At 47.0% G+C, this 14445-nt stretch overlaps 1 protein-coding gene across 1 annotated transcript in view; it reads left to right on the forward strand.

Annotated features, from left to right (window-relative positions):
* The window catches only part of STAM2 (signal transducing adaptor molecule 2), a 198115-nt gene that overhangs the window by 79701 nt on the left and 103969 nt on the right, over positions 1–14445 (forward strand). The window contains exons 3-4 of the mRNA XM_063933540.1: positions 9096–9171; positions 9289–9384. Coding sequence (XP_063789610.1) covers positions 9096–9171; positions 9289–9384 — 172 coding nt within the window. The remainder of the gene's footprint in view (positions 1–9095; positions 9172–9288; positions 9385–14445) is intronic.

Below are 14445 nucleotides of genomic sequence, written 5' to 3' on the forward strand. Positions count from 1 at the left end.
GAGAGCCAGTGGAAGGTTAATAGGGAGAGCTTCAGTTTTAGAGCCATTCAATTTATAGTAGCAGACCTGTGCATAGGCATCCAAAACCTTATGTAAGTGCTGCAGTGACAAGAGGGGGTTTATCAGAGTTAAAAGGACGTCATATGTGAATAGATTAACTTTTAACGTTTGTGCAAAGATGGTGGGACCCTGTATAGAAGAACTGGATCTAATCATCTCAGCTAGAGGTTCATTCGTGAGTGTGAACACTAGTGGGGATAAAGGGCAGCCTGTCGCTTATCTTTTTGTTATTGGAAAGGTAGGGGAAAGTAACCCATTTAAAAATACTTTGGCCGATTGCGTAGAGTTCAGGGCCACTATGGAGGATAAAGCAGGACCGTCAATCACAAATTTACAGAGAACGGCATATAGATAGCCCCAGTGAGGTCTATCAAATGCCTTCACCGCATCCAGGGAAAGCACTAACAGGTTCTCCCCAGAGCCGGAGAGGGCATCCACAATATTAATAACTCTGCCTGTGTTATCGGGAGATTGTCTGCCTTTAACAAAGCCCACCTGATCCTGATGGATAAGGTAGGGGAGTAAGGGATTAAGGGCCTAATTCAAAGTTGATTGCAAAACAACATTTTCCTCTGATGGGCAAAACTGTGTACAGTGCAGGTGGGGCAGATATAACGTGCAGAGAGCGTTAGATTTGGGTGGGTTATTTTGTTTTTGTGCAGGATAAATACTGGCTGCTTTTTATTTACACTGCAAATTAGATTTCAGATTGAACACACCCCACCCAAATCTAACTCTCTCTGCACATGTTATATCTGCCTCCCCTGCAGTGCATGTGGTTTTGCCCATTAGAGGAAAACGTTGTTTTGCAGTCGTTCTAACGATTGGAGGGTAGGAGCATCTATAGAGGGCAACAGAGTTTCTTTTAGAAAGTCTGGTATCCCTTCCGCTGTTAGTTGCGGGACTGCAAGGTCATCCGCTAAATTGTATAACCTAGAATAGTAACTAGCGAACGTGTTGGCGATATCCGCCGGAGCAGTAACTTTAACTCCTTTTTAACTTAATGATCACCTTAGTCCATCCCTTTGCTAATTTTCCCTCCACTTCATCGCAAGCATTCTGCACGCTCTGTTCCCTTGCACATAAAATTTCTGCTTCAGTTTGAAGAGTGTCCTTTTCTCTGACGTCCTAGTGGATGCTGGGGACTCTGTAAGGACCATGGGGAATAGCGGCTCCGCAGGAGACTGGGCACAAAAGTAAAGCTTTAGAACTACCTGGTGTGCACTGGCTCCTCCCCCTATGACCCTCCTCCAAGCCTCAGTTAGATTTTTGTGCCCGAACGAGAAGGGTGCACACTAGGTGGCTCTCCTGAGCTGCTTAGTGAAAAGTTTAGTTTTAGGTTTTTTATGTTCAGTGAGACCTGCTGGCAACAGGCTCACTGCATCGAGGGACTAAGGGGAGAAGAAGCGAACTCACCTGCGTGCAGAGTGGATTGGGCTTCTTAGGCTACTGGACATTAGCTCCAGAGGGACCGATCACAGGCCCAGCCATGGATAGGTCCCAGAGCCGCGCCGCCGGCCCCCTTACAGAGCCAGAAGACAGAAGAGGTCCGGAAAATCGGCGGCAGAAGACGTCCTGTCTTCAACAAGGTAGCGCACAGCACTGCAGCTGTGCGCCATTGCTCTCAGCACACTTCACACTCCGGTCACTGAGGGTGCAGGGCGCTGGGGGGGGGGGCGCCCTGAGACGCAATAAAAACACCTTGGATGGCAAAAAAATGCATCACATATAGCTCCTGGGCTATATGGATGAATTTAACCCCTGCCAGAATACACAGAAAAACGGGAGATAGGCTCCGCCCCCTTCTCGGCGGCCTTATCTCCTCAGCACACTGGCGCCTTTTTCCCTCACAGCTCCGTTGGAGGGAAGCTCCCTGGCTCTCCCCTGCAGTCACTACACTACAGAAAGGGTTAAAAAAGAGAGGGGGGGCACTAATTACGCGCAGTATTAAAAATACAGCAGCTATAAGGGGAAAAACACTTATATAAGGTTATCCCTGTATATATATAGCGCTCTGGTGTGTGCTGGCAAACTCTCCCTCTGTCTCCCCAAAGGGCTAGTAGGGTCCTGTCCTCTATCAGAGCATTCCCTGTGTGTGTGCTGTGTGTCGGTACGTTTGTGTCGACATGTATGAGGAGAAAAATGATGTGGAGACTGAGCAGATTGCCTGTAATAGTGATGTCACCCCCTAGGGGGTCGACACCTGAGTGGATGAACTGTTGGAAGGAATTACATGACAGTGTCAGCTCTGTATAAAAGACAGTGGTTGACATGAGACAGCCGGCTACTCAGCTTGTGCCTGTCCAGACGTCTCATAGGCCGTCAGGGGCTCTAAAGCGCCCGTTACCTCAGATGGCAGATATAGACGCCGACACGGATACTGACTCCAGTGTCGACGGTGAAGAGACAAATGTGACTTCCAGTAGGGCCACACGTTACATGATTGAGGCAATGAAAAATGTTTTACACATTTCTGATAATACGAGTACCACCAAAAAGGGGTATTATGTTCGGTGAGGAAAAACTACCTGTAGTTTTCCTGAATCTGAGAAATTAAATGAGGTGTGTGATGATGCGTGGGTTTCCCCCGATAACTGATAATTTCTAAAATGTTATTGGCATTATATCCTTTCCCGCCAGAGGTTAGGGTGCGTTGGGAAACACCCCCTAGGGTGGATAAAGCGCTCACACGCTTGTAAGAACAAAGGTTCTACCCTCTCCTGAGATGGCCGCCCTTAAGGATCCTGCTGATAGAAAGCAGGAGGGTATCCTAAAATGTATTTACACACATACTGGTGTTATACTGCGACCAGCAATCGCCTCAGCCTGGATGTGCAGTGCTGGGTTGGCGTGGTCTGATTCCCTGACTGAAAATATTGATACCCTAGATAGGGACAGTATATTATTGCCTATAGAGCATTTAAAAGATGCATTTCTATATATGCGTGATGCACAGCGGAATATTTGCCGACTGGCATCAAGTCTAAGTGCGTTGTCTATTTCTGCCAGTAGCGGGTTATGGACACGACAGTGGTCAGGTGATGCGGATTCCAAACGGCATTTGGAAGTATTGCCTTATTAAGGGGAGGAGTTATTTGGGGTCGGTCTTTCAGACCTGGTGGCCACGGCAACAGCTGGGAAATCCACGTTTGTACCCCAGGTCGCCTCTCAACATAAGAAGACGCCGTATTATCAGGCGCAGTCTTTTCGTGGGCAAGCGGGCAAAAGGTTCCTCATTTCTGCCCCGTGACAGAGGGAGAGGAAAAAGGCTGCAGAAATCAGCCAGTTCCCAGGAACAGAAGCCCTCTCCCGCCTCTGCCAAGCCCTCAGTATGACGCTGGGGCTTTACAAGCAGAATCAGGCACGGTGGGGGCCCGTCTCAATGAATTTCAGCGCGCAGTGGGCTCACTCGCAAGTAGACCCCTGGATCCTTCTGGTGATATCTCAGGGGTACATATTGGAATTCGAGACCTCTCCCCCTCGCCGTTTCCTAAAGCCGGCTTTACCGATGTCTCCTTCTGACAGGGAGGCAGTTTTGGAAGCCATTCACAAGCTGTATTCCCAGCAGGTGATAATCAAGGTACCCCTCCTGCAACAGGGAACGGGGTATTATTCCACACTGTTGTGGTACCGAAGCCGGACGGCTCGGTGAGACCGATTCTAAATCTAAAATCTTGAACACTTACATACGGAGGTTCAAATTCAAGATTGAGTCACTCAGAGCAGTGATTGCGAACCTGGAAGAAGGGGACTACATGATGTCTCGGGACATCAAGGATGTTTACCTTCATGTCCCAATTTACCCTTCTCACCAAGTGTACCTCAGGTTTATGGTACAGAACTGTCACTATCAGTTTCAGACGCTGCCGTATGGATGGTCCACGGCACCCCGGGTCTTTACCAAGGTAATGGCCGAAATGATGATACTCCTTCGAAGGAAGGGAATTTTAGTTATCCCTTACTTGGACGATTCCCTGATAAGGGTAAGATCCAGGGAACAGTTGGAGGTCGGTGTAGCACTATCTCAGGTAGTGTTGCGGCAGCACGATTGGATTCTCAATATTCCAAAATCGCAGCTGATTCCGACGACTCGTCGTCTGTTCCTAGGGATGATCCTGGACACAGTCCAGAAAAAGGTGTTTCTCCCGGAGGAGAAAGTCAGGGAGTTATCCGAGCTAGTCGGGAACCTCCTATAACCGAGCCAAGTCTCAGTACATCAATGAAAGGGTTCTGGGAAAAATGGTGGCTTCCTACGAAGCAATCCCATTCGGCAGATTACACGCAAGAACTTTCCAGTGGGACCTGCTGGACAAATGGTCCGGGTCGCATCTTCAGATGCATCAGCGGATAACCCTGTCACCAAGCACAAGGGTGTCTCTCCTGTGGTGGTTGCAGAGTGCTCATCTTCTAGAGGGCCGCAGATTCGACATTCAGGACTGGGTCCTGGTGACCACGGATGCCAGCCTGCGAGGCTGGGGAGCAGTCACACAGGGAAGGAATTTCCAGAGCTTATGGTCAAGCCTGGAGACATCACTTCACATAAATATCCTGAAGCTAAGGGCCATTTACAATGCTCTAAGCTCAGCAAGACCTCTGCTTCAAGGTCACCCGGAGTTGATCCATTCGGACAACATCACGGCAGTCACCCACGTAAACAGACAGGGTGACACAAGAAGCAGGAGGGCAATGGCAGAAGCTGCAAGGATTCTTCGCTGGGCGGAAAATCATGTGATAGCACTGTCAGCAAGTGGGGACTTCACCCAGAAGTCTTCCACATGTTTATAAAACTCGACAAGTATTGCGCCGGGTCAAGGGACCCTCCGGCAATAGCTGTAGACGCTCTGGTAACACAGTGGGTGTACCAGTCAGTGTATGTGTTCCCTCCTCTGCCTCTCATACCCAAGGTACTGAGAATTATAAGATGGAGAGGAGTAAGCACTATATTCGGGCTCCGGATTGGCCAAGAAGGACTTGGTAACCGGAACTTCAAGAGATGCTCACGGAAGGATCCGTGGCCTCTACCTCTAAGAAGGGACCTGCTCCAGCAAGGACCCTGTCTGTTCCAAGACTTACCGCGACTGCGTTTGACGGCATGGCGGTTGAACGCCGGATCCTGAAGGAGAAAGGCATTCCGGATGAAGTCATTCCTATCCTGATCAAAGCCAGGAAAGATATTACCGCAAAACATTATCACCGCATTTGGCGAAAATATGTTGCGTGGTGCGAGGCCAGTAAGGCCCCGACGGAGGAATTTTCAACTAGGTCGATTCCTACATTTCCTGCAAACAGGAGTGTCTATGGGCCTGAAATGGGGGTCCATTAAGGTTCAAATTTCGGCGCTGTCAATTTTCTTCCAAAAAGAACTAGCTTCAGTCCCTGAAGTTCAGACGTTTGTGAAAGGGGTACTGTATATACAGCCTCCTTTTGTGCCTCCAGTGGCACCTTGGGATCTAAATGTAGTTTTTGGGTTCCAAAAGTCACATTGGTTTGAACCACTTAAATATGTGGAGTTAAAATATCTCACATGGAAAGTGGTCATGCTGTTGGCCCTGGCCTGGGCCAGGTGCGTGTCAGAATTGGCGGCTTTATCCTGTAAAAGCCCTCATCTGATTTTCCATTCGGACAGGGCGGAATTGAGGACTTGTCCTCAGTTTCTCCCTAAGGTGGTTTTCAGCGTTTCACCTGAATCAACCTATTGTGGTGCCTGCGGCTACTAGGGACTTGGAGGACTCCAAGTTGCTAGACGTTGTCAGGACCCTGGAAATATAGGTTTCCAGGACGGCTGGAGTCAGAAAATCTGACTCGTTGTTTATTCTGTATGCACCCAACAAGCTGGGTGCTCCTGCTTCTAAGCAGACTATTGCTCGTTGGATTTGTAGTACAATTCAGCTTGCACATTCTGTGGCAGGCCTGCCACAGACAAAATCTGTAAAAGCCCATTCCACAAGGAAGGTGGGCTCATCTTGGGCGGCTGCCCGAGGGGTCTCGGCTTTACAACTTTGCCGAGCAGCTACTTGGTCAGGGGCAAACACGTTTGCTAAATTCTACAAATTTGATACCCTGGCTGAGGAGGACCTGGAGTTCTCTCATTCGGTGCTGCAGAGTCATCCGCACTCTCCCGCCCGTTTGGGAGCTTTGGTATAATCCCCATGGTCCTTACGGAGTTCCCAGCATCCACTAGGACGTCAGAGAAAATAAGAATTTACTTACCGATAATTCTATTTCTCGTAGTCCGTAGTGGATGCTGGGCGCCCATCCCAAGTGCGGATTGTCTGCAATACTTGTACATAGTTATTGTTAACTAAATCGGGTTATTGTTGTAGTGAGCCATCTTCCTAGAGGCTCCTCTGTTATCATACTGTTAACTTGGTTCAGATCACAAGTTGTACGGTGTGATTGGTGTGGCTGGTATGAGTCTTACCCGGGATTCAAAAATCCTTCCTTATTGTGTACGCTCGTCCGGGCACAGTATCCTAACTGAGGCTTGGAGGAGGGTCATAGGGGGAGGAGTCAGTGCACACCGGGTAGTCCTAAAGCTTTTACTTTTGTGCCCAGTCTCCTGCGGAGCCGCTATTCCCCATGGTCCTTACGGAGTTCCCAGCATCCACTACGGACTACGAGAAATAGAATTATCGGTAAGTAAATTCTTATTTTTACAAAGTCAAGCCCAGTTATAATGTACCCACATGGCCAAACACAGGGATGAAAATTTTACCAATACGCGACCTAGCTGTTACAAGGGCTGGTTTACTTACCGATAATTCTATTTCTCGTAGTCCGTAGTGGATGCTGGGCGCCCATCCCAAGTGCGGATTGTCTGCAATACTGGTACATAGTTATTGTTACCAAAAAAAATTGGGTTATTGCTGTAGTGAGCCATCTTTTCTAGAGGCTCCTCTGTTATCATGCTGTTAACTGGGTTTAGATCACAAGTTATATGGTGTGATTGGTGTGGCTGGTATGAGTCTTACCCGGGATTCAAAATCCTTCCTTATTGTGTACGCTCGTCCGGGCACAGTATCCTAACTGAGGCTTGGAGGAGGGTCATAGGGGGAGGAGCCAGTGCACACCAGGTAGTTCTAAAGCTTTACTTTTGTGCCCAGTCTCCTGCGGAGCCGCTATTCCCCATGGTCCTTACGGAGTCCCCAGCATCCACTACGGACTACGAGAAATAGAATTATCGGTAAGTAAATTCTTATTATTTAACAATGGGAACATTTTGCCTCATTTCATGAGTTTTTATGTTTTTTTTTTTTTTTTTTTTTTTTAGATTTTCATCATTACCTAATTTTGTATTAGCGCTTTAGTGATTCCATTACAATTCTCATCTTTTGAATAAAGTTTTTCCTGTTCTTATTTTGGGTTGCATGTTTGTGGAACTATATATTCTGTTTAGACAATGTTGTCTGTCGTTTGCTATTTGGCACTACATCTTCTTGGAGTGTATAACCGAGTGCTGTGTGGTTACCGTTGTATATGCGGTATTACACTATGAAATTTCTCTTCCCATGTTTTTTTGGGACAGAAATATGAACGAGAAGAAATCTATTAAATAATTAAAAAATGAAGCTTATGGTTTACAGCAATGTGTGCTTCATGTTGATGGCATTGTTTAAGCTTGTATCCTAGAACCACCCTAGGTATTCCCTTCCTAAGTTTGTAAGTCTGATGACTTAATCTTAGATTAGTCAAACTGCATCCCCACAAATCCAGATATGGTTCCTTCCTGTCCCGACTTGCTACAGGAGGATGCCATTGGTGGATGGGAACATTCCACAAAGGAGACAGTTACGTGTCCACTGTTGCAGAGATTGAAGCTGGTATCTACTATCTAGCCTGTCCTCTGACACACTCTTCCTAATGCTGTGTTGTCTGTACTCTCAAGAACTCACAACTGTTGAGAAGGCACCAGATGAATTTTTGCTGTATTGACTGTCCATCTATATGAGACATAATCCAACTTTCTTGCCACACAACTTAGACGCCAGATAAAGCCATTTCAGAAATCCCTGATATTGGTAATGAGAACCACCAGCACTGTGGTGAAGTTCCTTCCTTGTGAAATTTAAGATCGAAAAGAGCAAGAAGATGCCTTTGATCCTTCATTTTCCCTGAAGAGACAGAAAGACTGCATATATGTGCTAACGCCATCCTGCTTCCCTGAATGATGTTCCTACTCTTGCCTGTACTTTTTTTTGAAGCATGGAGCAATACCACCTTCTACTGTCGTACAGAAAGGGGTGGAATTGACCATCCGTGACTTTTTGAATCACTGATCACCAAACAGAACATCATCTTTGAAAGGAATCCTTTCAGGAGAGCTATGGCTTCTTTTGGGTTGAGTATTACAATTAACACAGAGAACCAGAGGGTTTTCTTTTGCTCCATAGACACAATGATTATGAGACTCCTTTTTGTCTTGCCTTCAGTAAGCTCAGGAAGAGTTCAGAGAAGGAAGAGAACCACTAGCTCACTATCCATAGAATTTTTGTAAAAGCATCCTAAAGTTGACACTTGTGTACAATGCGTGCTCCTTGACTTGTGGGGTGGGGCTGTTTAGACTCCACGATGGTATTCTATATCCTAAAACCTCCATGCTGCTCCTGAATGGTGCAAATGTAGCAGAGCAACTTCAAATTCTCCATGCTGTAACCAGGTTCACTGCCACTCCAAACTGTGTGACCCTGAAGTGGTGTTATGTACACTGGTGTGACATGCCTAGTATCTATGCTTGTATATCCTTCACAGAAGATGATGGGCACGTCTCTAGACTGTGTGTCATTTTGTGCTTCAGTTGGTATGTCACAGCGAGCCTGTGAACACTCGCATTAACACAACCGCTTTATCAATCTGAGACAGGAAAGTGATGTTAGGGGAGCACTGCTATGTACCTGATGGGAGTGTGTCTCTCTCCTATCTCTTCTCAGTTTTCATGGAGTCTGAGCAGGAAAAGAGCTGTATCTTATGTGTTGAATGAGTTTTCTGAAAATGATGCTATTCGACTAATCTATTCTATTGTGTATTTTGAATTTCAGAGCCAAAGATGGCCTTAGAGCTATAATGAAAAGGGTTAATCATAAGGTCCCGCATGTGGCCCTGCACGCACTCGCTGTAAGTAGATTGTGCCTTGTATTGATTTTTATGCTCTACTAAGACACAGCAGTTACTTAACATCCTGTGAGGCATGAAATATATCTCATCAGAATGCCTTTTCCTGTGTCTCCATAGCTATTAGGGGCCTGTGTGTCAAACTGCGGAAAGCCTTTTCATCTAGAAATATGTTCCAGAGATTTCGCAAGTGAAGTCCGTGGTGTTATAAATAAGGTATATTAATAATTACATTAATCTACTGTGTATGCGACTTTTTATACAAAGCCTACATTGATTTATGAGTAACCTTGAATGTGTTTTCCTCCTGAACACTGGTGATAAGAACAAGTACTTAATTTTAGATAAATACTTTGATTGGCTGTTAGAATATGTATGCCTAGTATAATCCCAGACTTCCACATAAAAACATGAAGTCACATGACAAAGCTAAAAGTCCTATTACAAAGTACAGCAAAGAGCATTGACTCATTTCAACAAATAGGTTGAGTACGGGATCTGGAGAGTGAGTATGCCGGTTGTCAGAATCCCGACAGCGGCATTCCTACCCCTAACCCTCCCCAGCATACTTACATTCGAGATTCTGACTGTCAGGATACCGGTGAAGGGATTCTCAGCGGTGTTGGGATTCCGGTGCTTGTTTTCTGACTGGCAGCATCATTCTTAAACCATTGGGTGCCAACTACAGATGTGTCCTCATACATTTTGCTTTAATACGCCACGTAGTGAGAGATGCCTGGCATGAATGAGTTGACAGGTCCTGTGCTACTCCGTTAGCATTGGGTGTCTTTTTTTTTTTTTTGTGCTGAAAGTGCATCTTGCATCGCTATGTGAATAGGACGCACAAGCAGACTCTGCTGATTAAAATGATGTGTCATGCCTATATTCTGTGTGAGTCTACAGCTGTAACTGCTTAGAAAATGGTACGTTACAGTGTTTTCTAGGAGAACACAATAACGTACCATTTTGTATGCAGATACAGCCACAGTCGTGCACACACAGTGAGGAGTTACAAGACCAAATGTGTCCTAGTATTGTTTTGTGGATATGGTGGTTTTTAATTTATATTTAGGGCTTGCTTGTGACGAGCATATGTGGGAATAATTCAGCCTGCCATCCAAGTTATTTAAACTACAAAATAGGAGTTAAATACAGCAGGTCTTTTTAGACTGTAGACTCTCTAACAAGCAGGGCCCTCTTTACCCTAGGTCTCTTGTCCATACTACTCCTGTCTACCTCAAATGCTATGTTCTTATGCTTTACTGTTTTGTATAAGCTTTATTTTTACTTACAGACTTTGTTCTTGGAACTGTGTTGCTTTTAATTGTACTTATTCAATTTCTACATGTACTTGTATGATTTATTATTATGCTTTGTATGATGTGGTTCCCACTGTATACTGACTGTCCAGCACTATGGAAGAAATAAATGATATTGTCCATGGTCAGATTAATTTTGTTGATGTGCTGCAGTTTCATATACTTTTTTTCTCTGACGTCCTAAGTGGATGCTGGGGACTCCGTCAGGACCATGAGGAATAGCGGCTCCGCAGGAGACAGGGCACAAAAGTAAAGCTTTAGGATCAGGTGGTGTGCACTGGCTCCTCCCCCTATGACCCTCCTCCAAGCCTCAGTTAGGTTTTTGTGCCCGGCCGAGAAGGGTGCAATCTAGGTGGCTCTCCTAAAGAGCTGCTTAGAGTAAAAGTTTTGTTAGGTTTTCTTATTTTCAGTGAGTCCTGCTGGCAACAGGCTCACTGCAACGAGGGACTTAGGGGAGAAGAAGTGAACTCACCTGCGTGCAGGATGGATTGGCTTCTTAGGCTACTGGACACTAGCTCCAGAGGGACGATCACAGGTACAGCCTGGATGGGTCACCGGAGCCGCGCCGCCGACCCCCTTGCAGATGCTGAAGAGAGAAGAGGTCCAGAAATCGGCGGCTGAAGACTTCTCAGTCTTCATGAGGTAGCGCACAGCACTGCAGCTGTGCGCCATTGCTCTCAGCACACTTCACACCAACGGTCACTGAGGGTGCAGGGCGCTTGGGGGGGCGCCCGGGGCAGCAATGAAAGTACCTATGCTGGCTAAAAATACATCACATATAGCCCCTGGGGCTATATGGATGTATTTAACCCCTGCCAGGTTGTCAGAAAAACGGGAGAAGAAGCCCGCCGAAAAGGGGGCGGGGCCTATTCTCCTCAGCACACAGCGCCATTTTCCTACACAGCTCCGCTGCTAGGAAGGCTCCCAGGCTCTCCCCTGCACTGCACTACAGAAACAGGGTAAAAACAGAGAGGGGGGGCACTTATTTGGCGATATTATTATATATTAAGATGCTATAAGGGAAAACACTTATATAAGGTTGTCCCTGTATAATATAGCGTTTTGGTGTGTGCTGGCAAACTCTCCCTCTGTCTCCCCAAAGGGCTAGTGGGGTCCTGTCCTCTATCAGAGCATTCCATGTGTGTGTGCTGTGTGTCGGTACGTGTGTGTCGACATGTATGAGGACGATGTTGGTGAGGAGGCGGAGCAATTGCCTGTAATGGTGATGTCACTCTCTAGGGAGTCGACACCGGAATGGATGGCTTATTTAGGGAATTACGTGATAATGTCAACACGCTGCAAGGTCGGTTGACGACATGAGACGGCCGGCAAACCAATTAGTACCTGTCCAGGCGTCTCAAACACTGTCAGGGGCTTTAAAACGCCCATTTACCTCAGTCGGTCGACACAGACACGGACACTGACTCCAGTGTCGACGGTGAAGAAACAAACGTATTTTCCATTTGGGCCACACGTTACATGTTAAGGGCAATGAAGGAGGTGTTACATATTTCTGATACTACAAGTACCACAAAAGAGGGTATTATGTGGGGTGTGAAAAAACTACCTGTAGTTTTTCCTGAATCAGATAAATTAAATGAAGTGTGTGATGATGCGTGGGTTTCCCCCGATAGAAAATTATTGGCGGTATACCCTTTCCCGCCAGAAGTTAGGGCGCGTTGGGAAACACCCCTTAGGGTGGATAAGGCGCTCACACGCTTATCAAAACAAGTGGCGTTACCGTCTCCAGATACGGCCGCCCTCAAGGAGCCAGCTGATAGGAGGCTGGAAAATATCCTAAAAAGTATATACACACATACTGGTGTTATACTGCGACCAGCGATCGCCTCAGCCTGGATGTGCAGCGCTGGGGTGGCTTGGTCGGATTCCCTGACTGAAAATATTGATACCCTTGACAGGGACAGTATTTTATTGACTATAGAGCATTTAAAGGATGCATTTCTATATATGCGAGATGCACAGAGGGATATTTGCACTCTGGCATCAAGAGTAAGTGAGATGTCCATATCTGCCAGAAGATGTTTATGGACACGACAGTGGTCAGGTGATGCAGATTCCAAACGGCACATGGAAGTATTGCCGTATAAAAGGGAGGAGTTATTTGGGGTCGGTCCATCGGACCTGGTGGCCACGGCAACAGCTGGAAAATCCACCTTTTTTACCCCAAGTCACATCTCAGCAGAAAAAGACACCGTCTTTTCAGCCTCAGTCCTTTCGTTCCCATAAGGGCAAGCAGGCAAAAGGCCAGTCATATCTGCCCAGGGATAGAGGAAAGGGAAGAAGACTGCAGCAGGCAGCCCATTCCCAGGAACAGAAGCCCTCCACCGCTTTTGCCAAGTCCTCAGCATGACGCTGGGGCCGTACAAGCGGACTCGGGTGCGGTGGGGGGGTCGTCTCAAGAGTTTCAGCGCGCAGTGGGCTCACTCGCAAGTGGACCCCTGGATCCTACAAGTAGTATCCCAGGGGTACAGATTGGAAATTCGAGACGTCTCCCCCTCGCAGGTTCCTGAAGTCTGCTTTACCAACGTCTCCCTCCGACAGGGAGGCAGTATTGGAAACAATTCACAAGCTGTATTCCCAGCAGGTGATAATCAAAGTACCCCTCCTACAACAAGGAAAGGGGTATTATTCCACACTATATTGTGGTACTGAAGCCAGACGGCTCGGTGAGACCTATTCTAAATCTGAAATATTTGAACACTTACATACAAAGGTTCAAATCAAGATGGAGTCACTCAGAGCAGTGATAGCGAACCAGGAAGAAGGGGACTATATGGTGTCCCTGGACATCAAGGATGCTTACCTCCATGTCCCAATTTGCCCTTCTCACCAAGGGTACCTCAGGTTCGTGGTACAAAACTGTCACTATCAGTTTCAGACGCTGCCGTTTGGATTGTCCACGGCACCCCGGGTCTTTACCAAGGTAATGGCCCAAATGATGATTCTTCTTCGAAGAAAAGGCGTCTTAATTATCCCTTACTTGGACGATCTCCTGATAAGGGCAAGGTCCAGAGAACAGTTGGAGGTCGGAGTAGCACTATCTCAAGTAGTTCTACGACAGCACGGGTGGATTCTAAATATTCCAAAATCGCAGCTGTCTCCGACGACACGTCTGCTGTTCCTAGGGATGATTCTGGACACAGTCCAGAAAAAGGTGTTTCTCCCGGAGGAGAAAGCCAGGGAGTTATCCGAGCTAGTCAGGAACCTCCTAAAACCAGGAAAAGTGTCAGTGCATCATTGCACAAGGGTACTGGGAAAAATGGTGGCTTCTTACGAAGCGATTCCATTCGGCAGATTTCGCGCAAGAACTTTTCAGTGGGATCTGCTGGAAAAATGGTCCGGATCGCATCTTCAGATGCATCAGCGGATAACCCTGTATCCAAGGACAAGGGTGTCTCTTCTGTGGTGGCTGCAGAGTGCTCATCTACTAAAGGGCCACAGATTCGGCATTCAGGACTGGGTCCTGGTGACCACGGATGCCAGCCTGAAAGGCTGGGGAGCAGTCACACAAGGAAAAAATTTCCAGGGAGTGTGATCAAGTCTGGAGACTTCTCTCCACATAAATATACTGGAGCTAAGAGCAATTTACAATGCTCTAAGCTTAGCAAGACCTCTGCTTCAAGGTCAGCCGGTATTGATCCAGTGGGACAACATCACGGCAGTCGCCCACGTAAACAGACAGGGCGGCACAAGAAGCAGGAGGGCAATGGCAGAAACTGCAAGGATTCTTCGCTGGGCGGAAAATCATGTGATAGCACTGTCAGCAGTGTTCATTCCGGGAGTGGACAACTGGGAAGCAGACTTCCTCAGCACGACCTCCACCCGGGAGAGTGGGGACTTCATCGGGAAGTCTTCCACATGATTGTGAACCGTTGGGAAAGACCAAAGGTGGACATGATGGCGTCCCGCCTGAACAAAAAACTGGACAGGTATTGCG

Source organism: Pseudophryne corroboree, chromosome 7, assembly GCF_028390025.1.
Source record: "Pseudophryne corroboree isolate aPseCor3 chromosome 7, aPseCor3.hap2, whole genome shotgun sequence".
Taxonomy (NCBI): Eukaryota; Metazoa; Chordata; class Amphibia; order Anura; family Myobatrachidae; genus Pseudophryne; species Pseudophryne corroboree.